This window comes from Euprymna scolopes, chromosome 42 (genome assembly GCF_053919585.1).
Source record: "Euprymna scolopes isolate OS-2025 chromosome 42, ASM5391958v1, whole genome shotgun sequence".
Taxonomy (NCBI): domain Eukaryota; kingdom Metazoa; phylum Mollusca; class Cephalopoda; order Sepiida; family Sepiolidae; genus Euprymna; species Euprymna scolopes.
In genome coordinates, this window is record NC_136523.1 from 30,913,729 (window position 1) to 30,927,859 (window position 14,131).

Here is a 14,131-nt window from a genome sequence, read left to right on the forward strand (position 1 = left end):
GCGAATCTCTCGACGGAGTCTACCTTTCTAGGGCAATTGCTCTTGACATATCAAAGACCTTTGATAAGGTATGGCATAAAGGTTTACTTCACAAGATCTCCAGCTACGGTATAGCTGGAAATGTCTTCTCAATTATTAAATCATTTCTCTCTGATAGGTTCATAAGAGTAGTGGTTGATGGGCAGAAATCAGAAGCTCTTAGTATTAATGCTGGAGTCCCTCAGAGGTCCATCCTGGGCCTAACTCTCTTCTTGATCTATATTAATGATCTTCCAAATCACATCCTTACATCATTCGTAGACATCTATGCTGATGACACTACTATCTATGGTAGCACATCTAAGACAGTAAACGACCAAGTTCTCTCTGATTCTCTCTCCTCTGATCTTGAGCACGTGGTACAATGGTGAAAGAAGCGGCTGGTTACTTTTAATGCATCTAAAACCAAGCTTTTATCTTTACATCATCAACACTCTGATCCACATCTGGCATCAATTGAAATGAATGGCTCTCGTCTTAGGGAGGCCTCATGTTTTGACAAGCTTCTGGGCTTGACCTTTACTCCTGATCTTAAATGGAACACATACATTAAATCCGTTGCCAAGGTCGCTGGAAAAATGGTTGGAGCCTTCTATCAATCCAGTAGATATCTCACTGCTGATGCAATTCTCTATTTATATAAGAGCCAGGTACATCCAAGGATGGAGTACTGTTGCCACGTCTGGGCAGAAACTGCTAGAAAGGACTTATCCTGCCTTGATAGAGTTCAAAATAGACTTCGTAGCCTTGTGCAACCTCTTTCTCACAGAAGAGATGTTGCGAGTTTGTCTCTGCTTTATCGTTATTTTCATGGAAAGTGCTTGGCTGAGCTCCATTCTATGGCCTCCCCCTCGCCAAACTTTCACAAGAAACAGCAGTCTAGCAGAAAACACTATCAATAATTTCCTCACTCTTTATCTGTGCCTAAACCTAAGCGTAGATTTCATGCGCAAAGCTTCTTTCTCAGAACTGCATACCTATGGAATTGTCTTCCGTTTTTCTGCTTTCCAGCTGACTACAAGATGGTTGTCTTCAAGCCTAACGTAAACAAGTTCTTGATGAGCCGTTCCATATCAGTTAACAAATTTACTGAATCTCCATTACTAACGATTACTATATTGTCCAATTTCTACTGTACACTCTTTAACCCTTATCCTCGAGTGGCCTCTTGGCCTTGATAAGTGGTGATGCCCATGTAAAAAAAAAAAAAAAATTACACATGCTACAAAATATGTTTGACATATTTTTAAAAAACTTTCATCTACATATTTTTAAAAATTTATGTTTTATTTACATATTTTTAAAAATAAGTTTATTTACATCTGTTAAAAATGTTTTATTCACATATTTTAAAAAATATGTTCATTTACATGTTAAAAAATTATGTTCATTTACATATTTTGAAAAATACATTAATTTACACTTGTCAAAAAATTTTGTTTATTTACATATTTTTCAAAATACATTCATTTACATATTTCTAAAAATATGTTTATTTACATATTTCTAAAAATACGTTCATTTACATATGTTAAAAAATATGTTTATTTACGGACACATTTTCACAAAAAATAATAAATTAACATTTATTATTTTTGTGAATATGTGTCTAAATAAGCACATGTAAAAAATATGTAAATAAACATATTTAAAAAATAGGAAAATGAACATATTTAAAAAATATGTAAATAAACATATTTTAAAAAATATGTAAAACATATTTAAAAAAATAAGTAAATAAACATTTAAAAAATATGTAACTAAATATATTTAAAAATATGTAAATAAACATTAAAAAATATGTAACTAAATATATTTAAAAATATGTAAATAAACATTAAAAATATGTAACTAAATATATTTAAAAATATGTAAATAAACATTAAAAAATATGTAAATAAACATTTAAAAAATATGTAAATTAACATTTTTTTTCAAATAAATGTCTATGTACGTTTTTATTTAAATAAAAAAACGTACATAAATATTTACTTGAGAAAAAAAAGTTTAAGAAAATTCTTACTTATTATATTTAAAAGCAATATCTTTTATCAAAAAGTTGTATGAAAATGAAATGAAACAAGAAATCGTGGAATGTAATTGGGAGAGGGGTCGCCAACTTAACTAACACCGTCTGTTTCGTACAATATATGACGAAGACAACAAGCAATAGCTTGAGTTAATCTGGCGGATGTGCAAGAATCTTTGTATTAACGAAATTTTTTATCACTTCTCATGTGTTTCTATTTATCGTCTCTGTGTGCTACGTTTCTTTGAAAGTTATCAGGTGAAAATAGTTATCTATATAATAAAGTAGAGCCGAGGAGGGTGGGGTGTGTAAGGGAGATAAATAGGAACAAAGAGAAGAAAGAAAGAGAGAGAGGAGAAAAGAGAGAGAGAGAGAGAGAGAGAGAGAGAGAGAGAGAGAGAGAGAGAGAGAGGAAAGAAAAAACTGGGAGGAAAGAAAGAAGAAAAGAGAGGGAAAAGAGAGAGAGAGAAGATAAGAAAGAAAGAAGAAAGAGAGAGAGAGGAGAAAAGAAAGAGGAGAAAAGAAAGAGAGGACGAAAGGGAAAGAAAAAGAGAGAGGAGGAAAGAAAGAAAAAGAGAGAGGAGGAAAGGGAAAGAAAAAGAGAGAGGAGTAAAAGGGAAAGAAAAAGAGAGAGGAGGAAAAGACCGAAAAAGAGAGAGGAGGAAAGGGAAAGAAAAAGAGAGAGGAGGAAAGGGAAAGAGAAAGAGAGAAAGGAGGAAAGGGAAAGAGAAAGAGAGAAAGGAGGAAAGGGAAAGAAAAAGAGAGAAAGAAGGAAAGGGAAAGAGAGATGAGGAAAGGGGAGGAAAGGAAAGACAGAAAAAGAGAGGAAATAGAAAGAAAGAGGAAAAGATAAAGAGAAAATAATGGCGTTTATTTGCAATATAGGTGTGTTTGTTGGCTTTAGATTTTAGAAGCAATTAGCTGCTTCGATAAGAGGACAAGGAGGAAGATGGCCGTTATTCCTTCTACCGCCATCCCAAGACAAAGAGATACCTTATGTCTCCAACCTGCCCACCCTGACTCTTTATTTTGCACCCTGATAACTACTCACCTCAATGTCGGTGTGGTGGGTGCCGTTCCCCACGCCCGGAGAGGTATTAATATTTTGGGACCAAACTTTCTTCACGTGGATCCGCTACAAACATAGGAGACAGCAATGCAAAGAAAGGATTAGCAAGTTTGGTGGGTGGAGGAGGACGAGGAGGAGACGGTCGTGCAGGAAATGAGGAGAGAACCGATGAAAGGGGAGTGACTGGAGTTAGTAATAAGAAATAGTGATGAAAAAAGTGTTTGGCTTTTTGAATTGATGATTTTGTTTTTTGGTGTTTGTGTAGGTTAGTGATGTTTTAAACCAACATTATCGCATACTTATGCATTGCATCATGTCGAAATTAGTATAAATTCCGAAAATTATGAAAAATGATCCAGTAGAAGATGTGCTCAATGTATTTTTAACAAAATATCCACAGTTACATTCTGCTTTAAAATGGTGGACCTTTTATTTAAGTCAGGGGAGAATATCAATATTAATTAATGTTTGTTATAGAGAATTGACTGCAAAGAACTGTTTCACGATAAAACTCGATAATTCAATAAAGTCTGTTTTTACTGGTAGCCTTCAAGTCCAATGTAAACAAGTTCTTGCTGAGCCGTACCCCATAAATAATCAAATTCTATCCAATTTACACCCATTAACGACATTACCACCATATATTCATTAACTCGTATCCTCGAATGGCCTTCAAGCCTTGATAAGTGGTGATTCCCAAGTAAAAAGCAAAATTTTTTAAATAATAAATTTTGGAATTTATACTAATTTCGACATAACGTAAATATGTAATTATGTTTTAATCTGAAATGCGTTGGTTTAAAAGATCAACCTACATAAGTACCGCTTGTTTTTCTTTTGTAACATGTCTGACAACTAAAAGCCATAAGTACGTTAATTTTTTGTTTGGTTGTTTAGAATTGAAGATGCACAACCGCGTTTTTCAAAGCAATTCTGTTGAGTTGCATCGTATGACTCTACGAGTTGAGGTTTAATTGTCTGAATTTATAAAATCATTTATGATTTAAGGGAGACAATCCAATTTATTTGATGCAAAGTTACTTCCCTTGCATCGAGTTCTTGATACATAACAGACGCAAAACTTAGTAAATTGTACTAACATCATATTAGATTTCTGTTTATTTCATTTTTGATCTAACTGCACAATTTCGGTCTTTTACTTAAACTCTGACCCCAATGTGTGCTTGGCTCCATCTTTGATCCTGTCTTAGACTAAAACTTTTCAAGTTATTAATCAATTTTATAACTGGTTATTTTTGCTTCACATTTTTCCCAGATTCCAATCATCCGGTCAATACTAGAAGTTGTCATCTAATTTTAGTCAGAACTTCTAATCAAATTCCAGTTCAAATATTTAATGAATTTATATGCATAAATAATCGTTCTGTCTAAATTTTATGACTTTAGGACAAGAAACGCATAAATTTGGATGAAGATTTTAAAAAAAATGATTTGTAAGTAGTTTTCATTTTTTTTTTTTTTAATGAGGTTCAATTCTAGTTTTTCTTTCTTTTTTTTTTTTTTTTAAAGTTATGTAGACTTAAATAAAACATCGCGTTAATTCAGTGGGCAATATTTTTCTTTTTATGTGAATGACTTGAAAAGCATTCAGAGACAGATGAGATAAAAGCCTGTCTAGCAAGGTCAAATAGTCAGATGCCACGATTAGCAGTGATTATTATGTTTAACTTTTATGGCTTTTGCATAAGAGATATTTACTTTTGCATAAAGATTGTTTTGTCTTTTGTTTTTTTTGTTTTTTTTTTTTTTTAATGATTTGTGGGTTGTCTTCATTCTACTTTTTTTTGAGTCATGTGAACTTAAAAAAGTTATTGGGTTAATTAATGCTGCGAAAGCTGGATTAGAAAAAAAAAAATTTACTGCTCCAAAAATTATTCCAAAAATTCAGCAAGGAAGATAAGCCAAAATGTTGACGCTCAGCTTGGATTATGGGTTCGTCTCACTTACCTGATGTGAGTTGCATTTTCTCTACGAGGAAATATTTGGATTGAGTAAATTAAATACAAAAATAGAATGAATGAGACCAACAAAAATTTCTTAATGGACATTAGTATCTTTGGTTAATTACTTGCATATATTTATTTAAATTTAACTACCCAACTAAATATATATATATATATATATATATATATATATATATATATATATATATATATATATATATATATATATATAAAGTTATGAAAATATATATGACAATTAAGCTACACAGAATATTCCGCATTTCATTTTCGTGAATTCGTCAGGCTTATATATATATATATATATATATATATATATATATATATATATATATATATATAACTACTTCATTTACTCACATAAAATTAATATATGAAGGTATAAATTTATGTGTAAACTTTAAGTATTTACTTCAAAAGTGCTCAATACATAGGTAGAGCTAGTTAGTAAGTTATAAAATATATATGGCGATTAAGCTACATTGAATATTCCGCATTTCATCCATCTAGGACTCTTCTGCATAAGCCTGAAGAGTCCTAGAATGAATGAAACGTGGAATATTCAGTGTAGCTTAATCGCCATATATATATATATATATATATATATATATATATATATATATATATATATATATATATATATTCCAGGTTAAAGGTATTCGAAAATGGTAACTAATGAATTTTAAGAGGATATTAAGAGTGCTCAATAAAAGAAGAGCAAGAGTTTGAGAAATGGTTTCTTCTGTGGAAAGCAACCATTTATTAAGTCGCCTGACGAGGACTTCTGGTTTTAACCATCCATTTGCCTGAAACATTAGCATTCCAGTGTCGAGTATATGTAAATACTATAATTAATTTTTAATTAATAATATATATATGGAAAATGAAAAAAGAAAATCTCAAATTATTTAATATATTCATCCACATTTCGTCTTTATTTGAAGACTTCCTTAGGATAATGGATTTGAGAAATAAAATACAAGTGCAAATACTTGGTGCGTTTGTGATGTGAAAAGAATGCATTTTACTTCTTCAAATCAAACGATCCAGAAAAAGTGAAGACAAAACGTTGGTGAATATATAATTTTCTTTCTTCTCACCACGTTGAAATATTATTTCTATAATTTACATAACGTTAGCTGAGTGGTTTGTTCCTTGCTAATGGAGTAAAAGATGGCTTTGTGGCTGGATTTGAATATCCCGACCAGCAGTAATCATGACTCCCTGCACTGAGGATTCCTAAAAGTATAAAACACTAGTGTCTCTAGGTATTAAAAATACTTATAGTAATAATAATGATGTCTGCTCGTTAAAGAACTTGGTTCTTATTCTTGATTACTTTATGCTCAAATGAAATAAGCTGGTCACTTAAGCACTTAAAATCACAAGATCACTCTCGTCTTTCTTGAATGACAGTTATGATTTATATAAATGTTAATTTTAACTATATTATCGTTATGGTTAACATTGGCCGAGCGGTTTTTTTACTTGCTAATGGAGTCAGAGATGGTTTCGTGACTGGGTTTGAATCTCCCGACCAGCGTTAATCATGACTCCCTGCACTGATGATTCCTGAAAGTATGAAACACTGGTGTCTGTAGGCATTAAATATAATTATATTAATAATCATATATATATATATATAACACATAGGTATATTTATATATATATAAAAAAAAAAAAAAAAGGAAGGAAAAGATCTACCTTAAACCATTAACCTAGTTCTAAAACAGATCCTTTGTTCGATAAAATGCATGCCCATTGGCTGATAGGAAGGGGCGCGGTGGATACTAGAAAGCTGATTGGCTAACTAGAAATCCTCAACATATATAAAAACAAGAAGCAACCACAGAATTCGCGCATAAGCCTGACGAATCCTATAGTAGATGAAACGCAGAATATTCAGTGTAGCTTAATCGCCATATATACTTTATAAATTACTATATATATATATATATATATATATATATATATATAGTGAATAAATGACAAAAGTCTATATTCTAAAGTTCATGTTGTTGACCATCTTACAATTTATTCCTATCTATATATCAGTGGATATTTACAATTCTTGACAGTATCTGTTTCGTAGCACAAAATCAATCACTTAATTATCATATCAATTAATGAATCTATTTCAAAATGGCGTAATGTAAACATATTATAAGGTATTTACAGCTTCTCTTCCAATTTTCGGATTTTTATCATGCCAAAATACATTTTATTTCCTTTTGATGTATTGATTGTTGCTATTTCTTCTGATGAGTTAAGGGCAAAATAGATTCACTAATTGATATAATAAATGATTGATTTTGTGCTACGAAACAGATACTGTCAAGAATTGTAAGTGTCAACTGAATTAAAGGAATAAATTGCAAGACGGTCAACATCATGAACTTTGGAATATAGACTTTTGTCATTTATTCACTATATTACTCTGTAATTACATTGAGCTTCTTAAATAAGGATTGGTATATATTATAAGTAAATAAAGTATATTTCCATATATATATATATATATATATATATATATATATATATATATATATATATATATATATTCGTATGTACAGGAGTAACTCCTAAACTAATGAACCAATCCTTATGAATTTTGGAACACAGTTGTTAGACATAAAGAAACCCAAATGTGGGTTATATTTAGTTTAATTTAGTTTTATGCAAAAGGGGTATTTCATCTTGAGAAACTATTTAAAGCAAAACAAATCAAGTCTAAAAGCCACTTAAGAATAAGGGTTACTGAGATTGACAGTTGAATGATGAAGAATATCATGAAAGGATTGAAAAGGAAGATGGCTAATGGAATTGATGATGCAATTTTTTTTTCAAGAAATTATTTAAAAGATTTTCTTCCCCATTTTTCAAATGAAACAATTAAACGAAAATAAAATAAAAAACATTTCACAATAACAAGAAAAAAGAAAAAAAAAAGAAAAAAAAGCAACGATGTTGTTACATGTAATAAACGATACGATTGGTTAAAACTAAAATGGATGCAACCAATGAACGGATACGATACATTTATATAAAGAATCAATGCAAAAAGAAAAACAACAACAAAAAAAAAAAACACTTAAAAATAATTAAAGAGACAATTAAAACAAAAAATTAGTGGGTGGGAAGTTAAAAAAGGATAAACAAAAAAAAAAAAACCTAAAAAAAAAAAAAAACCTGAAAGCAAACATGTATGAATAAAAATCATCATCAATACCCAGCTCAGTAGTTGACTTTTGGTGACTTTCTTTAATTTATTCATTTAGAGGGACAATCTGGATGGGAAGTTTTGTTCATATTACATTTACATTTCTGAATATTAATACAGTCAACAAAACAAGAAACAGGGGGGAGAATTTCAAAGCCAAGCAGTCTGAGGAAAAAAGAACATTCAGGGACCTCTTCAAGTAAAGGGTGGGATTTTGCTACTAGTTGGGTGGGTTTTGAGTATTTTTGTTGAGGGGTGAGGTACGAACACAATAAGTTCATCCGAGCACATTCCATTAAAGCAGGGTTTCCCAAATTTCAGGACACCATGGAACCCCTGAACAGGGCAAAGGTTTTTCATGGAGTACTAACAAGATAATGGCTAAAATAAATTTGAAAAGCATTAATTTCAAATTTTAACATTAATGATTATCTCTTTCCAGTAAAGAAGATTAAAAATTAAATGTCTGTAGCCATTTAATTTTTCCATATAAAGCATCTGATGGTTTCTGGAGCACCTCAAACACTCATGGAGCCCCAGGGCCCACTTTAGGAAACCCTGCATTAAAGTACTTGTAAAACAAGCACAGTGATGCAAAACTGTGATGATGGGACAGGGGTTGGAGCTTGGCAAACAGTATGGGCACTATCAGGCTAGAAATATTTATTTTCACATTGTCTAAAAGGAAGAGGCGCTTTGTTAGTGCACCAACCCAGATATGACTTTTTCAAAAGAGTCATTATTCTAGAAAAAGTATCCAGTCTTTTTTTTTTTCAGTATGAGTTCCACTCCCACGACTCCATCCCAACAATCTGATTTTGGTTTCTGAATTTTTTGAGATGAGGATTGATTATTATGATTCTTTGGATTACTGTTCTCATCCTGAGTGTTATTTTTACGCTTTAGTCGATGTAACCTCCAACCTTCTTTGAGTGTATCTTGTTGAATTTTTTTCTGCTGAACTCGGTTATGATCTGCAAGGACCTGTAGTGTAGTGGATAAAATACTTGGTAAAATTCAGTTGCAAGTCACATTTTTCTGGAGGTTGAGGGTTCAATCCTCAGTGCGAGCGACACTCAAAAATACAATTGCAAATTAATTTGGATTTCTACCTAGTTATGAGTGATGGAACGAAAGCATGCTCCCACTTTGGATTAAATAAAGAGTTCCGTTCAAAATTCCATGCAGATTCCCAAGTTCAACAAGATACATCTGAAGGTTAGATGTTATGTCAACCAAACCGTTACGAAAATAACACTCAAAATGATAATATAGCCCGAAGAATTCCAATAATACAAATGATTGACTTTTGTATGCTTGTTATTTAAAATTATTTTTGGCCAAATTTTATCTCGATTATTAAAAAAAAATTTTTCGACAAATTTTATCTCGATTATTTAAAAAAATTTTTTTGACAAATTTTATCTCGATTATTTAAAAATTTTATTTTGACAAATTTTATCTCGATTATTTACAAATGTTATTTTGACAAATTTTATCTCGATTATTTACAAATGTTATTTTGACAAATTTTATCTCGATTATTTGAAAATGTTATTTTGACAAATTTTATCTCGATTATTTAAAAAATTTTTTTTTGACAATTTTATCTCGATTATTTAAAAATTTTATTTTGACAAATTTTATCTCGATTATTTAAAAATGTTATTTTGACAAATTTTATCTCGATTATTTAAAAATGTTATTTTGACAAATTTTATCTCGATTATTTAAAAATGTTATTTTGACAAATTTTATCTCGATTATTTAAAAAATTTTTTTTGACAAATTTAATCTCGATTATTTAAAAATGTTATTTTGACAAATTTTATTTCGATTATTTAAAAATGTTATTTTGACAAATTTTATCTCGATTATTTAAAAATTTTATTTTGACAAATTTTATTTCGATTATTTAAAAATGTTATTTTGACAAATTTTATCTCGATTATTTAAAATTTTTATTTTGACAAATTTTATCTCGATTATTTAAAAATTTTATTTTGACAAATTTTATCTCGATTATTTAAAAATTTTATTTTGACAAATTTTATCTCGATTATTTAAAAAAAATTTTTTGACAAATTTTATCTCGATTATTTAAAAATTTTATTTTGACAAATTTTATCTCGATTATTTAAAAATTTTATTTTGACAAATTTTATCTCGATTATTTACAAATTTTATTTTGACAAATTTTATCTCGATTATTTAAAAATTTTATTTTGACAAATTTTATCTCGATTATTTAAAAATGTTATTTTGACAAATTTTATCTCGATTATTTAAAAATTTTATTTTGACAAATTTTATCTCGATTATTTAAAAAATTTTTTTTGACAAATTTTATCTCGATTATTTAAAAAAATTTTTTTGACAAATTTTATCTCGATTATTTAAAAATTTTATTTTGACAAATTTTATCTCGATTATTTAAAAAAATTTTTTTGACAAATTTTATCTCGATTATTTAAAAATTTTATTTTGACAAATTTTATCTCGATTATTTAAAAAATTTTTTTTGACAAATTTTATCTCGATTATTTAAAAATGTTATTTTGACAAATTTTATCTCGATTATTTAAAAATTTTATTTTGACAAATTTTATCTCGATTATTTAAAAATTTTATTTTGACAAATTTTATCTCAATTATTTAAAAATTTTATTTTGACAAATTTTATCTCGATTATTTAAAAATGTTATTTTGACAAATTTTATCTCGATTATTTAAAAATTTTATTTTGACAAATTTTATCTCGATTATTTAAAAAAATTTTTTTGACAAATTTTATCTCGATTATTTAAAAATTTTATTTTGACAAATTTTATCTCGATTATTTAAAAAAATTTTTTTGACAAATTTTATCTCGATTATTTAAAAATTTTATTTTGACAAATTTTATCTCGATTATTTAAAAATTTTATTTTTTATCTCGATTAGTTGTTTCGGTTTTTATAAGATAAGATTTACCTTGCATGTTACAAACAACAGGAAATCAATTCTTACCGATAAAAATAAATTACTTGTCTTGGACAATGCCAGGTAGCCCATTAGTTTAAAATAATAAATATTCCATCCATAATTTAGTTGTTAATTTTAAAATAGATTTTTTTTAAATGCAATTGTAAAGAAAGAAAAAATAAAGAAATACATTTTTCCTTTTCACTTGAATTTAGAAAAAAATCAAGTCGGTTCTTCTAAAAAAAAAAAAAAAAAAAAAGAAAAAAAAAGGGATCATTTGATTCAGAACGTATGTAGATGTAAACAGTTTCCAACTGTCTCTTTATATGACTTGTTGTATTTTGCTATTTTTTTTTTCAAGTAAATTGGATAAGCCTATATGTCAAGAGTTTTTCTCTAAAAACAAAGCCCCAATCAAGATATTCACTGATTCTATACAATATTACAGTCAGCATGTCAGCAGTTAATCTTGCAGGATGAAATTCATATTGCTTATTACTAAGTAGTTTCCTTTGCTGAATCGATTGAAAGTATTCAAAATCCAAAATGAAAGAAACTTACTGGAAAAAAAAAAATTCAATACAAGTAAAACCACAATTCGTTTTAGAAAAAAAGTTTCCAATTTCATATTCAAAATAAAAACAAACAAAAGAAGAAAAGAAAACGTAATAAAATAGTGATATTTTGCTTAGTGTAAGTCTTTTTTGCTGGTGAACTTTTATCGTTATGGAGTTGTCAATCAACAATAACCTTAATAACAAGACACAAAACTCTAGAAAAAATTTACAGAATAACAGACACACAAAAATCTAGCAAAGATTTACAGAATGACAGACACATAAACATCTAGAAAAGATTTACAGAATGACAGACACATAAACATCTAGAAAAGATTTACAGAATAACAGACACATAAACATCTAGAAAAGATTTACAGAATGACAGACACATAAACATCTAGAAATGATTTACAGAATAACAGACACATAAACATCTAGAAAAGATTTACAGAATGACAGACACACACGAATCTAGCAAAGATTTACAGAATGACAGACACACACGAATCTAGCAAAGATTTACAGAATGACAGACACAAAAATCTAGCAAAGATTTACAGAATGACAGACACACAAAAATCTAGCAAAGATTTACAGAATGACAGACACATAAACATCTAGAAAGATTTACAAAATGACAGACACACAAAAATGTAGAAAAGATTTACAGAATGACAGACACACAAAAATTTAGAAAAGATTTACAGAATGACAGACACACAAAAATTTAGAAAAGATTTACAGAATGACAGACACACAAAAATCTAGCAAAGTTTTACAAAATTACAACTAAAATTTTGCAAAAATTTACAGAATTACAGACACAGAAACCTAGTAAAGAATTAAAGAGATTGCATTATTTACAATGAAGAAAAGAAATTTTTTATATTTCTTCTTTTTATCTATTCAATCATTTCATTTTTTCAGCATGTTGTCTAAAATTGTATTTAGAATGTGTGTGTAAGTGGGCGAGTATGTGGGAGTCCGAGATTGAAAGATGCTAGTGCGCAACAAATCACGTTTGAAAATTTCCTTGTGGCAGGTTTTCTAGTTTTTATCCTTTCACACGTTGTATACATACGTTGTAAAAATGATTTTTTTTAATAGAGCAAAGTGTTTAGAAGTTGAAATTTCATTAAATTAATTTCTGAATTTTGTAGCTTTTATAAACTTGCAATGGCATGTAGATATGGAAAAGCTTAATGGTACTCAAAAGAGTACAAAATGCATCATCAAAAGAGAAAAGAAAACGGATATTTAAATGCTGTGTGAAGACAGTTGCTTTGGTTAGGTTGGCTGTTTTGTTTTATGGCATATCAACCTTTTTTGGGTTCTTTAATGCTGAATCAAGTAATTTTGAAAAAAAAGTTTTTATGCTTCAAATATTTATGTACAGTGTTCTTATTTGATCGTTTTGTAAAAAAAAAAAAAAAAATGTTTTTGACTTTGCAGAACATAACTGAGTTTTGCAAATAGAAAGGAAAAAAATCAACAATATAAATATTTGGTACATTTTTAGTCAGGAAACCAGTATCTTCAGACAGACTTTTTTGGTAGCACCAGATGCCCTAATAAGTATTACTACTTCGGGTCAGAGCGGATTTGGGAACAATGGTAATTAAGCGGCAAATCCACATTCCCCACAGCCCACAAATAGAGCCTCATCACTGGATGTCTTAAGGTCATATCCAGAACCAGTCTAGGTTGGAGGATTTGTGGAAATAAGCAAGTTGTTTGAAGTAAGACACAGTTGAAATTTGATCCCTTTAATTTCTAGATTTTGTAGCTTTTATAATCTTGCCAAAATCTCATGAACTTGCGAAATACACAAATTTGTATTTTAAGCCGTGACACTTGATTCATTTAAAAAAAAAGAAATATTTTTGTATTTATTGACTTTGCTGGAAATAATGCATAGATCCACCTGTATACAAACCATTTTATGACAAAGTGGCGAGAATTTTAGGTGATTATATTGCTAGTATGTATTTGGGAATTTGCACCGGGGAGAATTAAAATTAACGTTCACAAGAATTATGAGATCGAGTCGTTAACAGAAACGTTTATGTTTCTGGGGCCTGGTAAGACATTGTTTTCAGTTTTGATTCACAGGTGATACCCAACAAGAGGTCAAAGGTCAGCTCAACACTTGGAGCTGTCATCAGCTGAGAAATATTGAGGTCAAGGAACCTGGAATATGAGCAAAACGAGTGATAGACAATGAAAGTCTAACTGCCGAGGTGGACCAGAGACCAATTGGATTGCTTA

The 14,131-nt window shown here is 29.2% G+C and overlaps 1 protein-coding gene across 41 annotated transcripts in view; it reads right to left on the reverse strand.

The window, feature by feature from the left end:
* LOC145266992 (coronin-2B-like) overlaps nt 1–14,131 on the reverse strand; it is a 370,386-nt gene that overhangs the window by 18,189 nt on the left and 338,066 nt on the right. For 22 of the 41 annotated variants that reach the window (XM_080122872.1, XM_080122855.1, XM_080122861.1 and 19 more), the window contains one exon: nt 3,120–3,203. The exons of 12 other annotated variants lie outside the window; for them this stretch is intronic. In XM_080122872.1, the coding sequence (XP_079978998.1) occupies nt 3,120–3,203 (84 nt within the window). Of the gene's footprint in view, nt 1–3,119; nt 3,204–5,105; nt 5,127–14,131 lie in introns of all 41 variants that reach the window. 7 more of the 41 variants (XM_080122882.1, XM_080122874.1, XM_080122873.1 and 4 more) reach the window with 2 other exon arrangements.